Source organism: Mus musculus, chromosome 11, assembly GCF_000001635.26.
Source record: "Mus musculus strain C57BL/6J chromosome 11, GRCm38.p6 C57BL/6J".
NCBI lineage: Eukaryota > Metazoa > Chordata > Mammalia > Rodentia > Muridae > Mus > Mus musculus.
This window is the reverse complement of record NC_000077.6, coordinates 11,391,902-11,414,091: the sequence shown is the minus strand read 5'-3', so window position 1 is coordinate 11,414,091 and position 22,190 is coordinate 11,391,902. Positions and strand designations below refer to the sequence as shown.

Below are 22,190 nucleotides of genomic sequence, written 5' to 3'. Positions count from 1 at the left end.
CTCTCTCTCTCTCTCTCTCTCTCTCTCTCTCTCTCTCTCTCTCTCTCTCTCTCTCTCTCTCTCTCTTTTCAGAACAGTGTTATTTGGGTTTACTTTAGGTCTCTGGGCTAGTTAGTCCCAGATTCTTGGTCACCCAAAGCAGTATCAAGTAGGTATGAGTTCCATTCTATGAAGTGGTCCTTAAGTCAGGGCAGTTATTGCTTGTTTACTCCCACAGGCTTTGTGCTACTGTTGCACTTGCATATCTTGCAGGTAATATGCCATTGTAGATAAGGGATTGTTGCTGGCTTGGTATTTGTTTCTCATTCAAGGACATGAAGGATAACAATAACAAAGACACTGGAATGTGGGTGTGAAGGCTGTCTGTAGGCACCAGCTCATAATCCCCATGTTCATTGCATTTTGTAGGTATTGTCTTCAGCAGTTTGTGGAGAGCAGGCTGTAGTTTTGGTATTTTGGGATTCCTGTGGGAGTACCTTTGGCCAACAACTCATGTAAATGTAACCCATTCTCAGTACTAGAAGCTTTGATGACCAGAAATGGCCGGTTGGTGCTCTGTACCCCCATTATTTGGCAATTTCATTTAGATCCTCTTCATATATGTATATATCTTAGGTAGTTTTGTACTGTATTAGGTTTCCATGCTGCCCTTCAATGGCTCTTAATTTCAGCAGTCTTTCCCTGTATTCCTCTCCTCAACCCTCTTCCCTTCACCTCCCCACTTGCTCCTCCCATTCCAGCACCCCCTTCCACCCATATCTCTATTCTCCTTCCCTCTTCTAACAAGATCTATCTGTTCCCTTCACTCCCTTACTCCTCTCTGTGATTCTACAGATTGTAGCTTAGTTATCATTGACTTAACAGCTAGTATCTACATATAAATGAACATATGCTATTTTTGTCTTTCTGGGCTGGTTACCTCACTCAGGATTTTTTATTCTAGTTCCATCCATTTGCTTTCATGATATCTTGTTTTTAAATGGCTAAGTAATACTTCAGTGTCTTAATGTACATTTTCTTTATCCATTTTTCTGCTAAGGGACATCTACACATTTCTAATTTTGGGCTATTAGAAATTTAACAGATTAGGTTTTTAAAAAAATCTTTTTAAAGGTTTATGTTTTTAACAAGATTTTTTTTTATAAAAGAACTTTGCTATTTGTAGTCAGGTAATTAAAAGAATTCCTCCTCACCCATACATTATGTTGTATGCCTTAATAGCTGATTAACAAAGTGATTTTTTTTCTGCAAAAATCACTGACATGTTAGTTGGTCAATCAAAGCTGCAGTTCTGAACCATGTTTTCAAATCATGGTGGTGATATCACCATAGTTTGAACTGCTTTTCCATTTGCATATCATGGTTGATGGCTCCATCCCTCCATCCTTTTTGTTAGGATCAGGAAGCACACTATAGATGCCTCACCTTAGATTATTCTACTGAGGGATAAAATTAAGAGGGCTGACTTAATGTGAAAATACAGAAAGAATCATCTAAACCACAGTTACTTACAAGTTCATTCAAACTCCTGGGAACATGTGTAGTAGAGTAAAAATGGCGGGCAAAATGGTCTCCATGAATCTTCAGAGCCTGTGAGTATAAGCATACAAGATGGAAGGGGCTTGACCCTAGAATTAAATGAAGGATCTTTCTATGGAGAGAGTGTCTTAGTAATTTTTCTTGCTATGAACAAAACCTGACAAAAAATGTTCAGGACAGGAGGTTCTTTTTTCTAATAGTTTCAAACAGTCTATAGTCCATCATGGTAGGAAGACTTGATGCTGGAAACATGACTTAGGGAATAGAGGTGTGAATGCTGTACTCGTTCTTTTCTATTTTCCCCTTTGTTTCTCTCCCCACCTTTTTTTTTTTTTTTTTATCCAGTGCATAAGATGATGCCACTCACATTTGGGGCGGATCTTCATCCTCAGTTAAAACTGTCTGGAAACATCCTCCCAGACAGCCCAGACATATATCTCCTATGCTATTACAAATTTAGACAAGTAGATGAGGAAGATTAAAGATCACAGTCCTGACTTAACTGAGTGGGCTTAGTGTATGTAATCCTAAGGTGTTTATTCTGAGACGTGTCTCACTATAACCCTTGCAGGCCTGAACTCACAGCAATTCTCTATCTTCCGCACCCCAGGTGCTGGGATTACATGTGTGCTACCATGCCTGACTACAAGGGTTGTTATAAAAAGGAAGGCAGAAAAGGGAGAAAAGGGAGATGTGGTAACAAAGGAGAAGTCAAGTGACTGTCTTTGACATTGGAGGTAGGAGTTCCATGTGCCCCAATGTAGGCATCTTCTAGTAGTGGAGTTTTCAATAAGTCGGTCTCCTATGGATGTTACAGAAAGAATATGTGTTGATTTTAGTCTAGTAAGTCTTTCAGATTTGTGTTCTCCAGAACTTAAAGTCAGCTCATGTTGTTCCTAAACTAATATGTGTTGCAGTAGCAATAAGAAACATACATGCTATTGCTTTTACAGCCCAGGTGCCAAACAAATGTCCATTTATTACTGTTTTCCTGTCATGTTGCTTACTCAAAAAAGTGCTACTCTATATTTCTAAGAGGGAGACATTGTTATGATAAATATGTCATTTTTTAAGTTAGACAAGTAAAATTTTAAATTAAATAGGCAGTCAGATTTCATCTCCATATTGTTATTTTCCTGTATCCTAGTTTATTGCACGTATACTTCAACACTTACTGTAAGAGCATATTTGCATAAGCTAGCAAATATGCTATGTAGTGGTTTGTACAAATGATAATGATAGGGAAAAATCACCATGTACATATCACAAACCAGGCAATGTTGTACTATTAAATACCAAGAGAACATACATTTATGTGGTGGAGCTGGCACCTAGGACCAGAGTGAGGGATACTATGTCTTGCTTCTTATGGAAATGGTTCCCAATCAGCTATACTATTTGTGAATATCTAGTCAAAGGACCACACAAAGAGATACTTGCAGATCAGTATTTATAGCTATATTATTCATAATAGCTAGAAAGTAAAAATGTCTGGATGTCCATCAACATATGAATGTATAAAGGAAATATACAATGAGATTATATTAGTTATAAAAATGCAATTATGGAATATACAGAAAATTAGATATACCCAGAAATTAAGTTAAATGAGGTAATCTAGACTCAGAAAGGCAAATAGCACTTTCTCATATTTCATAGCCTATATTTAATTTTTGTATATGTATATATACATAGGTACAGGGTGGTTATAGTTCTTGAAACTAGAAAGAGGACCATAAGAGGAGAAAATGGAGATCATAAGGGATAGTGGAAGGAAAGGGAATAGGAAACACATGACATGAGAATCTAGGGAAGGAGTAGAAAGGATGGAAGAAGGGGATGGATGAGGAAAGCCCCCCTGTCAGTTTCAAATGCACCTCTCTACCGTATATACTCTTAAGTAAGTGCATGTGATGGTACTATGAGATTGGATGCTTTAATTGTTTAGACAGTAAAAGAAATTTAAGTTAAACACTTAGTAGCTTTTTTTAATTTAAAAACTAAAACACTGCAAACCAGTTTTACATAAAAATTTAAAATTTAATTTTTGACAGTTTCATAAGTAAGTACTATATTACAGTTTCTAGTCTTCCTTTTCCCTCCAGCTATTCTCATATCTCCTCACTCTCTAGAAGTCATGAGCGCTTTGTAGTTAGTCATATCATATGTACATGTGTGCACACACACACAAGTCACACATGCACACACAGTATGTATGTATGTATGCATGTATATATATATGTATGTATAATTTATAAAATGGTATGTTTTTCTGTGGCTTATCCTAAGTTCCTAGTGCTGTTTATCTCTCATTCCTCCCTCCATCTGTACTATCTTTACCCTTCTTCTGAAAGAAGCAACAGGTGTAGCCAAAAGGCTACAGAAAGGAAGCAAATGAAGAGATAATTACCAAAATATAAATTAGAAATAAGTACACAAACAGCAAAAGAACAACAAAATGATAGCAGTTGACAGACACTTTCAACAATAACTTTAAATATTAACAGATTCAATTTCCTAGTCAAAGGCAGAAAACAGGATGGAACCTAACTGTTATTTTCTTTAATCTTGACTTTTTAAAATGGGTTTATTGCTTTTTATAGGTATCTACTTAAGTGAGTTGTTTTCAGTATTTCAGTAATGCATTTCTTTTTTTCAAATCTTCTCTTTTCTCTCCTTTTTTCCTGTAGTATTATTTTTGTAAACTGTTGTACTTAGCAATTCATTGTTTTTTCTTTTGTTAATTATATTTAAAGATAGATGTTCACTATTATTCTTTTAATTGTTTTCTTCAATGTTTATATGTTTATCTGTCATTTCTAAATGTTTCTAACTTCCAACTCCCCTGTGCAATCCTGCTGCTTCAGCCTCCTGAATGCTGGAAATCTAGATATGTACCATTGTACCTGTCTATTACAGTCCTTATTTTTCAGCCATTTGCTTTATAGCCCGTAATTTTTTATGGATTATATTTTAGTCATTATATTTATAATTTTAATTTATTTTAATGCCTCCTATAACAGTTTTCTTTTAGTTCCTTCTAAAAAATTAAAGAGTGATTTTATTTTCTTGAAGTTCGGGTATGGATAGTCATTGCCTTTCATTAATATTCATAGATGAGACTAGTTGGTTCCTTGGCAGTTAAAAGCTGCCCTATCTCTAAGTACTAAGTTTGTTAGTAGTCAGTGTATAAACTTTAAAATATAGGTAATAAAATGGACAGTGGTAAGGGACTTCAGTGTGAGTTAGGGGCTCAAAATGTGAGCCCAAAGAAGGCAGCAAGAAAGTCCTTGGTTGGCTAAAGAACTCTTGTCTTACAAGATGACTTTTAAAGTTTTTATTATTATGAATTTATTTTCATTTTTGGATTTATTGTACCTTTCTTGTAAGATTTAGAGATCTGCATTAAAAATATGTCTTAAGTTTCAGATACTGTACTGAAATTAAGTAAAACTATATATTTATTAAAAATATATTTAAGATATTTTGCTACTTATATCTGGGATTTCTTCTAAAATTTAATGTTTTAAAGCATAACAGTGTGATTTCTTCTCTCTATATAATTCTTCTGTATAAAACTTCAAAGATATGCCAGCATTAGAACAGTAGTGTAGAGGTCAGCCTCACTAGGGTTGAATCTTAGCTTTGCTAGTGTTGGCCATAGACAAGATTTTTGTAACTCGATTTCTTTGTTCCTGACACAATATCAATAATGTAAATCTTAAATGATAGAAAAGTTTAATTCAGTCACTACTTTAGAGTCTCTGTGATAATATTTCAAACCTCTAGTATACTGTGAGATAGGAGTTTGTTAAGGAAGGAGAATATAGCTACTTATTGGAAAATATAAATTTATTTCAAATACTTATATATTTAAAATAGTTACCATGCATTTGAATTGCATGAATAATCATGTTTTTGTCTTTTTCTTCTTAATTTCTCTAGCTTATCGTGAACCTCGGTTTTATTATCAGTTCACAGCTCGATACCATGCAGCTCCCTGCAACAGTATCTATAACATTTCTTTTGAGAAGAAACTTCTTCAGATTTTAAGTAAGCTGGTTCTTGACCTTTCCTGTGAAATATCCTTGATTAAGTCTGAATGCCATCGTGTTAAAATGCAAAGAGCTGGTTTGCAAAATGAATTGTTCTTCACATTTTCAGGTAAATATACAAAGTATTTTAAAGAAAGACAATTTGAGAACACAACCACATGCTTAGAATATGAATGTTACCAGTATAAATGTATTTCTTCCTCTTTGCTTTAACTTAATGCTAATAGCCTTCCAAATAAAGTCCTGCTGATTGATGCTGTTAGTGGAAGAACTTGACTTGTGTGAACCTAGTGCCAATATACACAACTGAGCTGATGTTTTCTGAGCCATCTTTCCAGCTACCACTGTTTACAATTTTAATGATATCTTCTTTAATTTAGTATATTTAGTATATTGTTTCTTCCCCCTTTAAAAATTCAATTTGCTGACATTTTCAAGTTTTCTTTTTTTAAAAAAATTTTATTAGATATTTTCTTCATTTACATTTCAAATGCTATCCCAAAAGTCCCTATACCCTCTCAGTGCCCTGCTCCCCTACCCACATCCCATAATCAGCTACCAAACGCAGACACTGTTGCATATGCCAGCAAGATTTTGCTGAAAGGACCCTGATATAGCTGCTCCTTGTGAGGCTATGCCAGTGCCTGGCAAATACAGAAGTGGATGCTCACAGTCATCTATTGGATGGAACACAGGGCCCCCAATGGGGGAGCTAGAAAAAGTACCCAAGGAGCTGAAGGGGTCTGCAACCCTATAGATGGAACAACAATATGAACTAACCAGTACTCCCCACAGCTGATTCTCTAGCTGCATATGTAGCAGGTGATGGCCTAGTTGGCCATCACTGGGAAGAGAGGCCCCTTGCTCTTGCAAACTTTATATGCCTCAAGTTTTCTTTATATGAGCTTCTGTTAAAATCAATCTGTGTCTTTCTTTTGTTTAAAAATGTCCTCATTGTTATTCTTGTGTGTTGATCTATTTGCATGTGGGCTTATGTGTCCCAGTGTGCACATGAAGGCCAGAGGACTCTTCATGGAGGTTGTATTCTTGTTCTACTTCTACACAGTTCCCTGGCTGTCCTGGAACTCACTATGTAGACCAGGCTGGCCTCGAACTCAGAAATCTGCCTACTTCTGCCTCCCGAGTGTTGGGATTAAAGGTGTGCACCACCACGCCTGGCTCATTTCTTTTTCCTCATGCCCCATCCATGTGTTTTCTAATATTTGTTGTCAATGGTATAAACATCTTTACTAGACACTTCTCTCTGCTCTTCACTTCATGTCACAAAGTTTGTTAAGTTTATTTTATTTTGATTAAAAGTATTTGCTTTTTCTTGATACTTCATATATTTTGCATTAATGTATTTCTTATTGTCCAAGTACTTGAGGATTTTCAGTCTGTTTTTCTGGCACTGATTCTACCTTAATCCATTTTTAGCTTGGATGCATAAACTGTATGATTTCTAGTCTTTAATATTTCAAGGTTATTTTTATTATTTAAACAATTTTTATTAGATATTTTCTTCATTTACAATTCAAATGCTATCCCGAAAACCCCTTATACCCTCCCCCGCCCTGCTCCCCAACCCACCCACTTCTGCTTCCTGGCCATGGCATTTCCCTGTATTGGGGCATATAATTCAAGGTGATTTTTAAGGCTCAAATGAGGTGAGTTTATTGTGAATATTTGATGTGAGTTTGAGAAGAATCTGTATTCTGCATTGCTATATAAAAATATCTCTATCAGTTCAGTTAATGAAAGATGCTCTATGAGTTAGCCATATTCTATTTCATATTATGATTTCTTTGTTTTTAGTTACCAATAGAGAAGAATATTAAGAAACAATACTAGATCTTGCTAATTTTCTTACAGTTCTTTCAATTTTTCTTTAACTAGGGGTGTGTGTGTGTGAGTGATGTGCACATTTGGGGGACAGAGGTTGACCTTGGATATCATCCTCTGTCACTTTGCAAGTTGTTCTTTGGAAATGGGATCTCTTGCTGCACTTGTACTTTGCTGTGTTTACTTTTCTGACCAGCCAGGTCCTGCCTCTGCAGATTAGCCCTGGCATTGCAGATTCATGTCATCACTAAAGTCCTCACCTTTGTTCCATGAGTGCTGAGAATCTGAACTTGGGTCTTCACTAACCAACCATCAAATACATCTACTCATGTTGTTCAAGACATAGGTAACAAGGATTCTTAAATCTTTGTGAAGAATCAATCCTACTGTCATTATATAATAACTTTATTCTTTCTTGAAACCAGGAAAATCTTTTTTTTTTTCATTCTGATTTCTATTACATATGAGAAAAACATTGTTTCTCCTGCTTCTTTTGTGTTCATGTAAGCTGCAGTGTACTTTCCCCATCTCTTCCTTGTATTCTGTGTTTATCCTTACGCATAGAGACCTTAATATAGGTCTCTATGGGAAACTTGCACTCTGGCCTTAAAAATAAAATGATAAATTATATCTTAGTTCTTAGTATTGTATAGCCCTTATATGTGACAAATTATTTTTTTCTCATTTCTGGATTATTTCTCTATCTTTTTCTGATGTTTGTTTATAGGCTGTTTTACATAGAAGTGAAATTTCTTGTGAAATTTATGACATGTAAGATTTGATGCAATTGGCCATTTTTTGCTCAAATAAATTACTCTTAGCTGTATTGATCTATATGTTGTCCTATGACTCTCTGTGCCTTTTCACCTTCATTCTCCTCCTTCTCCTTTTCCTCCTCCTTCTCCTCTTCTTCCTTTAAAGACTTATTTATTTTATTTATATGAGTACACTGTAGCTGTCTTCAGACACACCAAAAGAGGACGTCAGATCTCATTACAGATGGTTTGAGCCACCGTGTGATTGCTGGGATTTGAACTCAGGACCCCTGGAAGGAAGAGCTCTTAACTGCTGAGCCGTGTCTGTAGTCTTGTTCTCTTCTTTTCTTTTGATCAGATTTCACTGACATATCTTTAAGTTTCCAAATTGTTTCTCCAAAATGCTCAAAGAAGTGAAACTTTTTCAGTGAATTCCTTTCAGCTATAATTCCATGCCTTAGTTATTAGATGACATTTTATAATTTATGTTATTAATATTCTTTTCATGACAACGTTTTCTTTTTTTCTTTAGTTCTTTGTCCATTATTTCCTTCAGCTCTTTGAGCATATTAAAAATTGTTCTCAGAGATTTTCTATATTAGCTAGTAACAGCTCCATGCAAAATTGTTTGTAAGATTGTGAGAAAATTAGTTGATTAACATTATGCATTCAAATGACCTAGGGTTTATTTGAAAATAGTTTGAATGGCTAAATAGTTCTAAATAGGAAAATAGTGGAATGGCTAAAAGGATGTAAGTAATATTAATGGGAAAATTATCAATATTACTTTTGGCTAATTTACAAGTAATTTTAAATAGAAAACTGAAGTACTTACAGTTGTTATTTTTTTTTTTGTATTCTTTTAGCTTAAATAATGACAAAACTTAAGTATGTTTTTTTGTTTGTTTGCTTTGTTTTTTGCTCTTGTTTTTTTTTTTTTTTTTTTTTTTTTTTTTTTTTTTTTTTTTTTTAGAGTGTAAGGTAGAAGTCTTAAAATATAAAACAGTATGTCTTTGAATTAGTTAATAGATATGGGGATTAATAACAGTTTTTCATATATTTTTATTAGTTCTTGGATTTAACAAAGGTATTTTGTTATAAGATTAACATTATACTCTGTAAGTATCAGGTTCTGGAAATCCTTGAAGTGCCTGTTTCTTACCTCAGCTTTGAGCTTGATGTCTTAGGACAGCAGGAGTTTCCCCCATGACCTTGCACAGATATTGATCAGTCCAATATTGCTATGCCCATTGAGTTTTTCTGATGCTCATTTATTCTAAATAAATACAAATATATTTGCACATAGTTGTTCCTATATGGGAATAAATATATATGTGCTGGCATGCATAAAAATACTTATTATATTGGTTAAAAGTGGCTGTGGCCACAGCTTTAGTTCAAATCTCATTAAATTTCCAGTGTTATTTTTATAGTTTATCTTTCTCTTTTTAGTTTGTATTTGCATAATAAGCATTAACTTAGCGTAGTGAAATCAAATATGTAAGAAGAGAGGTTGGTAAATAAAGAATGAATTTGTATACAGAATTAAAATATACTTTGTAAAATTTGAAGTAATTCTGTTGTTAAATACTACAAAGTATAAATATCTCAGCATCAGTTACTGGGAGACTTAATTTCTAAGATTATTGTAGAAATGGGATTTTCCTGATTTATACACAACAAATACTTGGCTTAGAATTTTGCTGAGATATTTAGCATTAGAGAAAACTCCAGACTTAATAATGAGATAGTCATTGTTGACAAATAGTGTTTCATTTTTCAGAATTTAAATATTTTGATAGAGTATGTAAGAATAAATATAAAATATAATATATTTTCTCAGTTGCATCTATAGACACAGAAAAAGGATCCAAGCCATGTACAGACCATAGTTGTGAAGCTTCCAAAAGATTATCTAAGGTATGTTCTGTGCTGGTGGAAGAGAATTGAATAAAAATGATAATTGTTTAAGGACTCATCGTACTTTTTGTGTTAGTTATTATGTTAGCTAATACATAGAGCCACAGGGATTTCAACAACATAAAACTTCACCCACCACAAAATAAGAAAGTGGTATAATTGATTCTTGACAAACACTTTAAATATGGCACTGTGTAATTGGTTATATAAAGAATGATTTCATTTATTTGGACTTATTTCACATGATTAATTAATTTATATTAAGAAGAAATCATGGCTACAGTTTATTTAGTCAAATCAGCTTCCACATATGTTTGCATGTAGCCTTAAGTAATGCAGCTGTGCTAGACTCATGTGTTTTTACAGTTATCTCATGGATATTTAATATTTTTGTCATCATGCCATGCACAGATACAAGGTTACATCTTTCTCTTAAGTCTTTACTCATTTATCTTACTGAATTTGAATTGCTAGAGTCAGTACAACAATGAGTAGCTATGATGAGACTAGAGAGGTTTTGCCCCTAGACTAAAAGCAGCATTTTTTCTTCTGAAGAAAAGCGTGATGGCAGCTTTAGGTGTTAACTTTAGTAGAGTGAGGTTTTCTTCTCCTCTTCATTTACCAGACTATGCTATGAGTGGCTATTAAATTTTGACTAGTACATTTTCTGATTTTCTTATTTAGGAAACACATACCTGTATTATAGTTGTTAGTCTTATTAAGGATTTTATGACTTTCATATACTCTGTTCTACGTAATGTGTGTTATGTTATTTGTTATTTGTGGTCACATTTTAAAACTGCTAGTACAATTCAGCATGAATTCTTTGAGTATTTTAGTGTTAAATTACCAATTTTGGCTTAAAGTTTATTTTATAAGAACAGTAAGGTATAGACATATAGTACAATGTCATCAGTAGGGATTTTAATATTGGTATACTCTCATGATTTATTTACCTTTTCATATTTATATACATTCCTTTCTTTGTGTCATATATTTGCCACTTTAGTAGCAGCTCCTAACTGGCTCGAGGTGGTGCCTTTTTATAACCACAGTTATGTTTCCTATGACTTCCCCACTGCTACTCTAACTGTAGGACTCATTATTCAGTGTTGTTTTACAAAATCTCACAGAGCGTTATACAAGATAAGACCTAAACAGTTGCCAGCCTTATTAATGCTATGGTCGTTTGTTCTTTTTAATATAGCTATCTAACTTGAGTTAGATAGGATGGAAAAACTGGTTCTGATAGGATCTACTGTAGTTTTGTTGATGATGTTCAGTTTTTGGTGGTTTAAGACAAGATCTCACATTGTAGCCTAAGAGGGCTTTGAATTCATTGTAACTTGTCTTGCACAACTCTCCTGAGTTCTGGGATTCCTAATGTATTTCTTCATGTTTAGTTATTTATGTATTTTAAAATACTTTTTTATTAATTTATTTTATTTATGAATACACTGTAGCTGTCTTCAGACACACCAGAAGAGGGCATAAGATCTCATTAAAGATGGTAGTGAGCCACCATGTGGTTGCTGGGAATTCAACTCATGACCTCTGGAAGAGCAGTCAGCGCTTTTAACCACTGAGCCATCTCTCCAGACCTATGTATTTTTTTTCAATAGTTTTACTTATTCTTTGAGACTCTATGTATGGTTACAATGTATTTTGACCATATTGACTCCCAATCCCTAATCTAACTCTTCCCAGATTGCTTCCATGTACCACTGCCTAATTTGTCCTCTTTTCCTTTATTTTCAACCCACTGAGTTTAGCGAGTGTTGTCACATGCCCACTGGAACACGGAAGGTTACACCCCTAAAGAAAACGAACTCTCTTTCTGCTAGCAGCCATCATTATTCAATAGCTTCTCAAATAGGGCTGGGGTTCATGCCCTCCTCCTTCACCCAAGCTGGAATATTGACTGGCTTGATCTTGTGTACTAAGCCTTAGCTGCTTTGAGTCATGAGTGAAGTGCCCCTGTCATGTACAGAAGACATTGTTTTTCCACAGTCCTCCCTGCTCTTGCAAATACCCATGCCAGCTGGGACACCCACAGAGTCCATCTGACACAGAACCTACCTTCCCTGCTGACCTTCATCTTCCAGTCTGCTCCTCCACCTGGGCCAGATCAGCAGTTGATGCCCTCCCATACTCTATATCTACCTCCCAGGATGTCTATAGTAACCAGGACACAGACTGCCTGCTTCCCAGGAGGTCCTCAATAACTAGAGACACAGGAGGCCCACCCTAACCAGAATCAGCACTGCCTGCCTCCCAAGAGACTGGCTCTAACCCAGGTCAGAGTTCTACCTGCCTCCAAGGAGACCTGCTCCATTCAGAGATACCCAGGCCAGTTAACATCAGAGATAAGCAGATGGCAAGAGGCTAGTACAAGATTATAGGAGACAGAACCCAATGCAATTCTACACCATCAGAACCCAGTTTTTCCACCATAGCAATCACTAGATACCCTTTGTCTTAGTCAGGGTTTCTATTCCTGCACAAACATCAAGACCAAGAAGCAAGTTAGGGAGGAAAGGGTTTATTCGGCTTACACTTCCACATTGCTGTTCATCACCAAAGGAGGTCAGGACTGGAACTCAAGCAGCTGGATCTCGTGGAGGCATCTCCCCAATTTAAGCTCCTTTCTCTGTGATAACTCCAGCCTGTGTCAAGTTGACACCCAAAACCAGCCAGTACAATTGACCCCTTGTCAACTTGACACACAAACACATCACTAGTAAGCCTCAACCCTTAGTTCTTATTCATCCCCAAGATCTTAAATAACTTTAAAAGTTCCACAGTCTTTACAAATTCTTAAAATTTCAATCTCTCTTAAAATCCAAAGTCTTTACAATTAAAAATCTCATAACTGTGGGTTCCACTAAAATACTTCCTTCAAGAGGGAAAAGCATCAGGGCACAGTCACAATGAAAAGCAAAATCAAACTCCAACTGTCCAATGTCTGGGATCCACTCACGATCTTCTGGATTCCTCCAAGGGCTTGGGTGACTTCTCCAGGTCTGCCCTTTGTAGCACACAACTCAATCCTCTAGGCTCCAGATGCCTGTACTCCACTGCTGCTGCTGTTCTTGGGGGTCATCTCATGGTACAGGCATCTCTAAAACACTGCATGACCCCTTCAGTCCTGGGCCATCAATTGCAACTGAGGCTGCACCTTTACCAATGGCCTTCCATGGCCTCTCACAGTGCCGAGCCTCAGCTGCTCTGCATGACCCCTTCATGCCTTCAGAACCAGTACCACCTGGATGACTCTTACACATTACCAAGTCCTGCTGCTATACGAGGTACAACTTTGGTTATCTTACAGCCTCTTTGTGCTCTCAGAAAACACTTCCCAGAAGATGTCACTTCAATGATGCTGGTCTCCTCCTCCTCCTCCTCCTCCTCCTTCTCCTCCTCCTCCTTCTCCTCCTTCTCCTCCTTCTCCTCCTTCTCCTTCTTCTCCTTCTCCTTCTCCTTCTTTTCTTCTTCTTCTTTTTTAATTTATTGACCAGCATCTCACTCTATAATCTATAGCCAGCCTGGAAATCTTTTCTTTTACTTTTTTGTTTGTTTTTTGTTTTGTTTTGTTTTTTTGTTTGTTTGTTTTTTGTTTGTTTGTTTTTTGTTTTTTGAGATAGGGTTTCTCTGGATAGCCCTGGCTGTCCTGGAACTCACTTTGTAGACCAGGCTGGTGTTGAACTCAGAAATCCCCCTGCCTCTGCCTCCCGAGTGCTGGGATTAAAGGCGTGCTCCACAACGCACGGGTTGGTCTCTTCTTCTTTTTTTTTTTTTAAATTAGGTATTTTCCTCATTTACATTTTCAATGCTATCCCAAAGGTCCCCCATACCCACCCCCCCAATCCCCTACCCACCCACTCCCCCTTTTTGGCCCTGGCGTTCCCCTGTACTGGGGCATATAAAGTTTGCAAGTCCAATGGGCCTCTCTTTGCAGTGATGGCCGACTAGGCCATCTTTTGATACATATGCAGCTAAAGACAAGAGCTCCCGGGTACTGCTTAGTTCATATTGTTGTTCCACCTATAGGGTTGCAGTTCCCTATAGCTCCTTGGGTAATTTCTCTAGCTCCTCCATTAGGGGCCGTGTGACCCATCCAATAGCTGACTGTGATCATCCACTTCTGTGTTTGCTAGGCCCCGGCATAGTCTCACAAGAGAGAGCTATAACTGGGTCCTTTCAGTGAAATCTTGCTAGTGTATGCAATGGTGTCAGCATTTGGAAGCTGATTATGGGATGGATCCCTGCATATGGCAGTCACTAGATGGTCCATCCTTTCGTCACAGCTCCAAATTTTGTCTCTGTAACTCCTTCTATGGATGTTTTGTTCCCATTTCTAAGAAAGGGTGAAGTGTCCACACTTTGGTCTTCGTTCTTCTTGAATTTCATGCGTTTGGCAAGTTGTATCTTATATCTTGGATATCCTAAGTTTCTGGGCTATTATCCACTTATCAGTGAGTACATATTGTGCGAGTTCCTTTGTGATTGGGTTACTTCACTCAGGATGATACCCTCCAGGTCCATCCATTTGCCTAGGAATTTCATAAATTCATTTTTTAATAGCTGAGTAGTATTCCATTGTGTAAATGTACCACATTTTCTGTATCCATTCCTCTGTTGAGGGGCATCTGGGTTCTTTCCAGCTTCTGGCTATTATAAACAAGGCTGCTATGAACATAGTGGAGCATGTTTTCTTCTTACCGGTTGGGACATCTTCTGGATATATGCCCAGGAGAGGTATTTCGTGATCCTCCGGTAGTACTATGTCCAATTTTCTGAGGAACCGCCAGACTGATTTCCAGAGTGGTTGTACAAGCTTGCAATCCCACCAACAATGGAGGAGTGTTCCCCTTTCTCCACATCCTCGCCAACATCTGCTGTCACCTGAGTTTTTGGTCTCTTCTTAATCACCACCAATTTCTTAGCTCCAGCTAACCAGCATCAATAGTCCCAGTAATGCAAAGGTTTTGCTTTAGTAGTTCTGGTATCTTGTTAATCACAGCTGATTCTTCAGCCCCAGCTAACCAGAACCACAGAGTAATCAAACTCCAAAATAGCAATGGCCTTGAAAAGAGTCTTTAATTTTCCCTCTGAAATTTCACAAGCCAGGCCTCCATCTTATGCACTGTTCTCAACATTATCTTCCAAACTCCTACACAAAATATGACAGAGCTCTTAACACTGAATGGATCTTCTAGCCCAAAGTTCAAAAGTCCTTCCACAGTTCTCCCCCAAACATGGTCAGGTTGTTACAGGAATACCCCACTATGCTGGTACCGATTTGTCTTAGTCAGGATTTCTATTCCTGACAAACATCAAGACCAAGAAGCAAGTTGGGGAGGAAAGGGTTTATTCGACTTACACTTCCACATTGCTGTTCATCACCAAAGGAGATCAGGACTGTAACTCAAGCAGATCAGAAAACAGGAGTTGATGCAGAGGCCATGGAGGGATGTTCCTTACTGGCTTGCTCAGCCTGCTTTCTTATAGAACTCAAGACTACCAGTGCAGGGATGGTCCCACCTACAAGGGGCCCTTCCCCCTTGATCACTAATTGAGAAAATGCCCCACAGCTGGATCTCGTGGAGGCATCTCCCCAACTAAAGCTCCTTTCTCTGTGATAACTCCAGCCTGTGTCAAGTTGACATCCAAAACCAGCCGAACATACCTGAAACCTAAAATCTCATCTCATGAAGATGATAGAGGCCTTTAAGGAGGATATAAATAACTTCCTCAAAGAAATACAGGAAAACATAGGACAGGCAAACAGGTAGAAGCTCTTAATGAGGAAACAAATAAATACCTTAAAGAAATACAGGAGATAGCTATATCAGGCTCCTGCTGCAAGCACTTGTTGGCATCTATAATAGTGTCTGGGTTTGGTAACTGTATATGGAATGGATCCCCAGGTGGGACAGTGACCTTTCCTTCAGTTTCTGCTCCAACTGAGAGGCTCTACAGAGGTAGATGCTTACAGCCATCCATTGGACTGAACACAGGGTTCCCAATGGGGAAGCTGGAGAAAGGACCCAAGGAACTGAAGGGGTTTGCAGCCCTATAGGAGGAACAACAATATGAACCAATGAGTACCCCTAGAGCTCCCAGGGACTAAACCATCAACCAAGGAGTACTCAAGGCTCCTGACATACATGTAGCAGAGGATGGTCTTAGGGACATCGATGACAGGAGAGGGTCTTGGTCTTGTGAAGACTCGATGCCCCATTGTAGGGAATGCCAGGACAGGGAAGCAGGAGTGGGTGAGTTAGTGAACAGAGGGATGGGGAGATGTGATAGGGCGGTTTTCAGAGGGGAAATGAGGTAAGGGGATAAAATTCAAATTGTAAATAAGGAAAATATCTAATTAAAAAAAGAAATACAGGAAAATACAAAGAAGCATGTGAAGGAATTGAACAAAATTATCCAAGACCGAAAAATGGAAATATAAATGATAAAGAAAACACAAATGGAGGCAACCATGGAGATGGACAACATAGGAATGAGGTCAGGAGCTACAGATGCAAGCATCAACAACACAATACAAGAGGTAGAAGAGAATCTCAGGCATAGAAGACACTATAGAAGATATTGACACATTGGCCAAAGAAAATATAAAGTGTAAAAAGCTCTTAATCCAAAACATCCAGGAAATTCAGGGCAGAATGAAAAGATCAAACCTAAGAATAATAGGAATAGAAGAGGGTAGATTCCTACCTCAAGGGGCCAGAAAACATCTTCAACAAAATCAGAAGAAAGTTCCCTAACCTAAAAAAGAGATGGCCATAAATGTACAAGAAGCCTACAGAACATCAAATAGGTTGAACAGAAAAGAAAATCCTCTTGTCACATAATAATCAAAACACAATACACAGAACAAAGGAAAAATATTAAAAACCTTTAAAAAATCTTGTCTCTGGTTCCTTGAATCTTGGGGGAGAGTGTTGGTGTAAATATTCCATTTATGGATGAGTACACCACAGAGGTACTCTCTATACTTTGACCAGTTGTGAATTGTTGGAATCCGTCAAAAGACCCTTACTCACAAAGACCACAGAGATCGACATTGCTGAAAACCACAAGAGGTTTGTTTGTTTGTTTGTTTTATTGATCCAACACATTGGGGACCCCCCTCAGCACGCAGGCAAAAGGAGAGACCCCAAACAAACAAAGAATACACTTTTTATACCTTGTAAGGGGCAGATTTAGGCAACAAGGCTAGCTGGCTTATTCTAATTGGTGTAGCAAGTAACCCTTTCAGGCATTGGTTGGTTTGCATAGGGTTAGTCCTTCACTCTGCCTGCCCTTATGTTTTTTTTTTTTCTCAGCTTGTTTAGTCAGCCAGCTTCTTTATCTGGCTCTGCACTTGGCCTGTTAGTATAGTTTGGAAAGTCCCTTCAGAGGGGGAAGGGGCTAGGTGCTCTTGAATTTATTTTGGATTCTACATTCCCCCCTTTTCCTCTGGTGCATTTTAATCCTGAAATGATGTCTCACTTTGTTGCAGCTACTGATATTGTTGTCTGAGCATCAAAACTTGTGCTGTACTTATGCGATTAAGGATGCATGGGCCAAATGTTGAGAGCAGAAACAGGGTAAGAAGGGGATAGTAAACAGGACTAAGTAGGGACCCTTCCAGCGAGGCTTCAGAGTTCTGGGGAATTGGTGTGATGTCTTTAGGGTACCAGCCTCATTTGCTGCAGTCAGTTGTGACCACACTTCATTCTGCACCACCTGCAAGCCTTTTAACCTAGCATACAGATCACTATTACAACAACATGTGGGCTCAGTCACATCATTTAAGACAGTGAAGGCTGTGGGAGCCCCATAAAGGATCTCAAAAGGAGTAAGACTAACTGAGAGGGAGTATTTCTGGCTCTAAATAGGGCAAGGGGGAGGAGCACCCCCCAGTCTGCACCAGTCTCCATGGTTAATTTTGTCAAGGTCTCTTTTAGGGTTCTATTTATTCCTTTCTACCTGTCCTGAGCTCTGAGGTCTGTACACACAACGTAATTTCCATTCAACCTATAAATACTTGGCCACCTCCTGACTTACCTGGGCAACAAAGGCAGGGCCATTATCTGACTCTATTGCTTTTGGCACTCTGAACCTTGGAAAATTTTCTTCAATAATTTCTTGACAGCCATCTAAGTAGTCTTGTTTTTACAGGGAAAAGCTTCTACCCATCTCAAGAATGTTTCCACAAAAGCCAGAAGGTATTTATTCCCATATTTTTCAGGTGTTACCTCAGTAAAGTTTACCTCCCAGTAGATGCCAGGTCTGTCTTCCCTGTACCTCTTCCCTGGATCCACCGTGGTGCAGCAGACATTGACTTTTTGGCAGGGTACACACATGTGCATCATCTGCTCCACAAGGTGTTTTAACCCTGGTACATGGTACTTTATCTTGGAGAATGTCTGAATGAGTTTGCTTACCCCTAAATGAGTCCACTGGTGCATCTCTGATTATAGCCTTTGCTTGTCTTTGTGGCAGGATTTTCTTTCCCCTGTAGGTGTACCACAGTCCCTTATTTTTGTTGAACTGGTGAGTGGAATCTTTGGTAATGAGAGCTAAGTCCCCTGCTGTGTATATAAACTTGGGGACAGGTTTTTCGGTCTTTGTTGCCAGGAGCACCAGCAGGGCCATGGCTGCAACCGCTCATGCCTCTCAGTCTGCCATGTTGTTGCCCCTTGTTATTACTGTATCTTTCTTCCGGTGACTAGGTCAGTGGATGATGCTTACCTTGGCAGGGTCGTGGACGGCCCTGAGTAGAGCCAGTATTTCCTCTTTGTTCTTAATTTCTTTTCCTCCAGTTGTCAGTAGACTCCTCTATTGATATATGGCCCCATGGACATGAGCTGTGGCAAAAGTGTACCCGCTATCCATGTAGATGTTGAGTCTTTTTCCTTTTCCTAACTCCAAGGCCTCAGTGAGGGCGATCAGTTCCGCCTTTTGGGCCGATGTGTCCTCTGGCAGGGCTTGTATCCAGATAACTTGGTGTCCGTCTACCACAGCTGCTCCAACATGTCTCCTCCCTGCTTCTAGATAGCTGCTCCCATCTGTGAACCAGGTAACGTCTGCACCCTCTAGTGGCTGGTCTGTCAGATCTTTATGCCACCCATGTGCCTTGGCAAGAACTGACAGTCATGGGCAGAGGGCTCTAAGTCTGAGTCTGGGAGAATGGTAGCTGAGTTCTGACTTGTAGGGAGTGGGGAGTTGTGTGTGTGTGTGTGTGTGTGTGTGTGTGTGTGTGTGCAAAAGTGACTCTGAGTTGAGCAACAGAGTCTGGTAGTGGGTCATGAGGGCTTGGCCAACTATCAATCTGGGGCCTGGTGGATCATGTTCTCCAGGGCATGAGGGGCTGATACTACTAGATCCTGTCCCATTGTCAGCTTGACCAATATTGCAAGAGCCACCACCGTATCTAGCTTCTTTGACAGGTAGGCCACCAGCCTCTTCCAAGGACCCAGATTCTGAGTTAGCACCCCCTTTGCTATCCTTTTACTCTCAGCCACGAACAGGTGGATGGGTTTGGTCCTGAGGGGTGCCTTCTTCTTTTTCTTGGGGCAGTCTCTCTCCCAGTGTCTTTTTCTTTAAGGTAAGCACATTGATCTTTAGCCAAAGGCTCTCTGTGATTGCCCAGTATTGTCTTACTAAGCTCTCTAGTTTCCCTAACTACTGTGGCCAGTATTTTATGCAAGTTTCTCTCTTGCCTCTTATCCCTTTTTAATTCCCTGCCTTCCTGTTCCTTCTGCTTATCATTCCCAAGTGCTAGCATTATCAGCATGTGCCACCTTTCCAGGCTCTAGTCTTTGTTATTTACCTCTCCTTGCTCCTGTTTTCCTGACTGTAATGGAGATCTCATACAAAGTTCTCTCTCTCACTCTCCATCCCTTTGTTCCTCCTTCTTGTCTTTGCTTCCTTTGGATGTTATCCAATTATCACATCCCTCCTAACCCCATCACTCATCCTCCCCCATAGTTTGTCTCTGCTCTGGTTTATCCTTCTGTCACATTGTACATCTCTGAGCAGTGCTTTTCTTCCTCCCTCCCTCCCTCCCTCCCTCCCTCCCTCCCTCCCTTCCTTCCTTCCTTCCTTCCTTCCTTCCTTCCGTTTCTCCTCCTCTGTACTTTCTTACCAATCTGCACAACTCTTACCAACTTGTCCTGCAATCCTTCTAACTTCTGTAACTTCCTTTTACCTTGGTCAGATTGATGGAGCATTTCCCAGCCCCACAGAGACTAGCCATTAGCACCTGGAGATAGACTTTCAGGTGCTCCCTACCTTCCATGAACCCAGTGTCCATGTTGATAGGTAGCTGAGAGGGCCTCTCATCGGCACCCGGGACATTCTTCCTAGCCTCTAAGAGAATTTTCTGCCTTTTCCTCTCAGTAGGGCACAGCAGGGTCTCGTGGTTCTCCTGTCAGCGGTGGTGTGGGGGGTGGCAGCAGTGGCCCGCCTGGCTAGCAGCACCGCCCATAGCATCAGGGGGGATTGGAAGGGGGGCGGGGCACCTAAGGAGGCTCTTGGGGTGGTGGAGGATGTACAGCACCTGCCACCTGGGGCTCTGTGCCACTGATGTCTCAGGGACCACCACTTGTCTGCTCCGGGTTCCTTGAGCTGGTTCCTCCCTAGCCTCCGGGTCCATGGGCGGGGCCGATGGTCTGCCACCTTGGCAATCCAAGGATGGAGGTGACTGGCTGCTCCCTGGGGTTGGGGAGCAAAAGGGGGATAGGGTGGCAGCTGTGGATCTGAAAGGAGTAGGTCAGCATTGGGGTCTGACAGGATTCTTAGGCGTTTCCTGGAGGGCATAAGTACCAACTAGTAGGGGACCCGTGGATGGGAGAAAAAGGTGGGCCCAGAGGGATGGGTAGTGTCTGTCCCACAATTCTCAAAACAGTCATCAGTCCAAGTCCAAACACAGAGACAAACCAAGGCACAAGACACACAACAGACACCGTCCTCCAGGCAACCATCACAGAGTAAAAACAGAATCGGACAGCCCAGGATGATTACCTCCCCTGCCCAGATAGAGTTAGATCCTCTCAGGGGGTCTCTCTCAGGGTCTTCCTCCCAGCAGGAGACCAGAGCGTCCTCTGCATCTCCCATTGCTGTGGTGTTCTGGCATGTCTGCCTGCCGCTCTGGCAACTATTGCCCGAGCTTTTGTCCCCGCCGGCAAGAACACACTCAGGACAACCGGAATCTTCTGCGGCAAAGCTTTTATTGCTTACTTATCAGGAGGGAAGACCCTGAACCGGGAAAATGGCGCTGCTTATATAGCCCGCAGCGTGACGTTTCAGCACCTGATGTGGCATGACAGCTCCTGATTAATTGCTCGCCCATCACCCCATTACTACACCGCGAGATGGGCAGTGACTAGGCGTGAGTTCACCCTTGCACTTGCGCATAAGACTTGTTTACTAGTTAGGCGCAGTGGAAGCCAGCGCCATCTTATAATGGCGATTGCTCATGGCACGCACGCAATTGCTCACGGCACGGCTCTCCACATCTCCCCCTTTTTATTTTATTAAAATTTGAGGCTGGTCTAGGCCTCTGCAGTCATGTCCATCTGCTGTGGCTCCTGTCTTAGGTCATTCCTCCAATGTCACAGCCTTTCCTGTCATAGGGTAACCCTATCACCACTGGGTCCCGTGTCTTAGATTGGTCTGTGCATGAGGAAAGTTGCCCATCTCTGGATACTGCAGCACTGTGTGACAGTAACTGCTAAATGACCTAGGGCGAACTCCATAAAAGAGGCCAGCCAAAAAACGAATTAGTAAACCTCAGCGAGGTGTAAGTGCTGATCAATGAGCATTGAGTCTCTTACATCCCAGTGCAATGTATCCACAAATCCGTGGGACGCAATAGCAGAGAACTCAGATGCCATTTAGGTCTTAAGCATGGACAGCCAAATTTCAGGGGAGGCCCCTTGTTCAATGGCTGCAAGTGCTTGAGCGATAACGACCTTGTCACGGTTTTGTTGGGTTCTGAGCTTACAAACCAACCAGAGCATAAACACAAGTCCACAGCAGATGGCAGCAGCAAACAAAACCACCCCCACCCATT

At 39.9% G+C, this 22,190-nt stretch overlaps 1 protein-coding gene across 7 annotated transcripts in view; it reads left to right on the top strand.

Moving 5' to 3' along the window:
- Zpbp (zona pellucida binding protein) overlaps positions 1-22,190 on the top strand; it is a 184,600-nt gene that overhangs the window by 50,132 nt on the left and 112,278 nt on the right. For 4 of the 7 annotated variants that reach the window (XM_030246152.1, XM_006514755.4, NM_001185153.1 and 1 more), the window contains 2 exons: positions 5,485-5,703; positions 10,035-10,111. In XM_030246152.1, coding sequence (XP_030102012.1) covers positions 5,485-5,703; positions 10,035-10,111 — 296 coding nt within the window. Of the gene's footprint in view, positions 1-5,484; positions 5,704-7,632; positions 7,783-10,034; positions 10,114-22,190 lie in introns of those variants that run through there. The other 3 variants (XR_380974.4, XR_003949479.1, XM_011243736.3) reach the window with 2 other exon arrangements.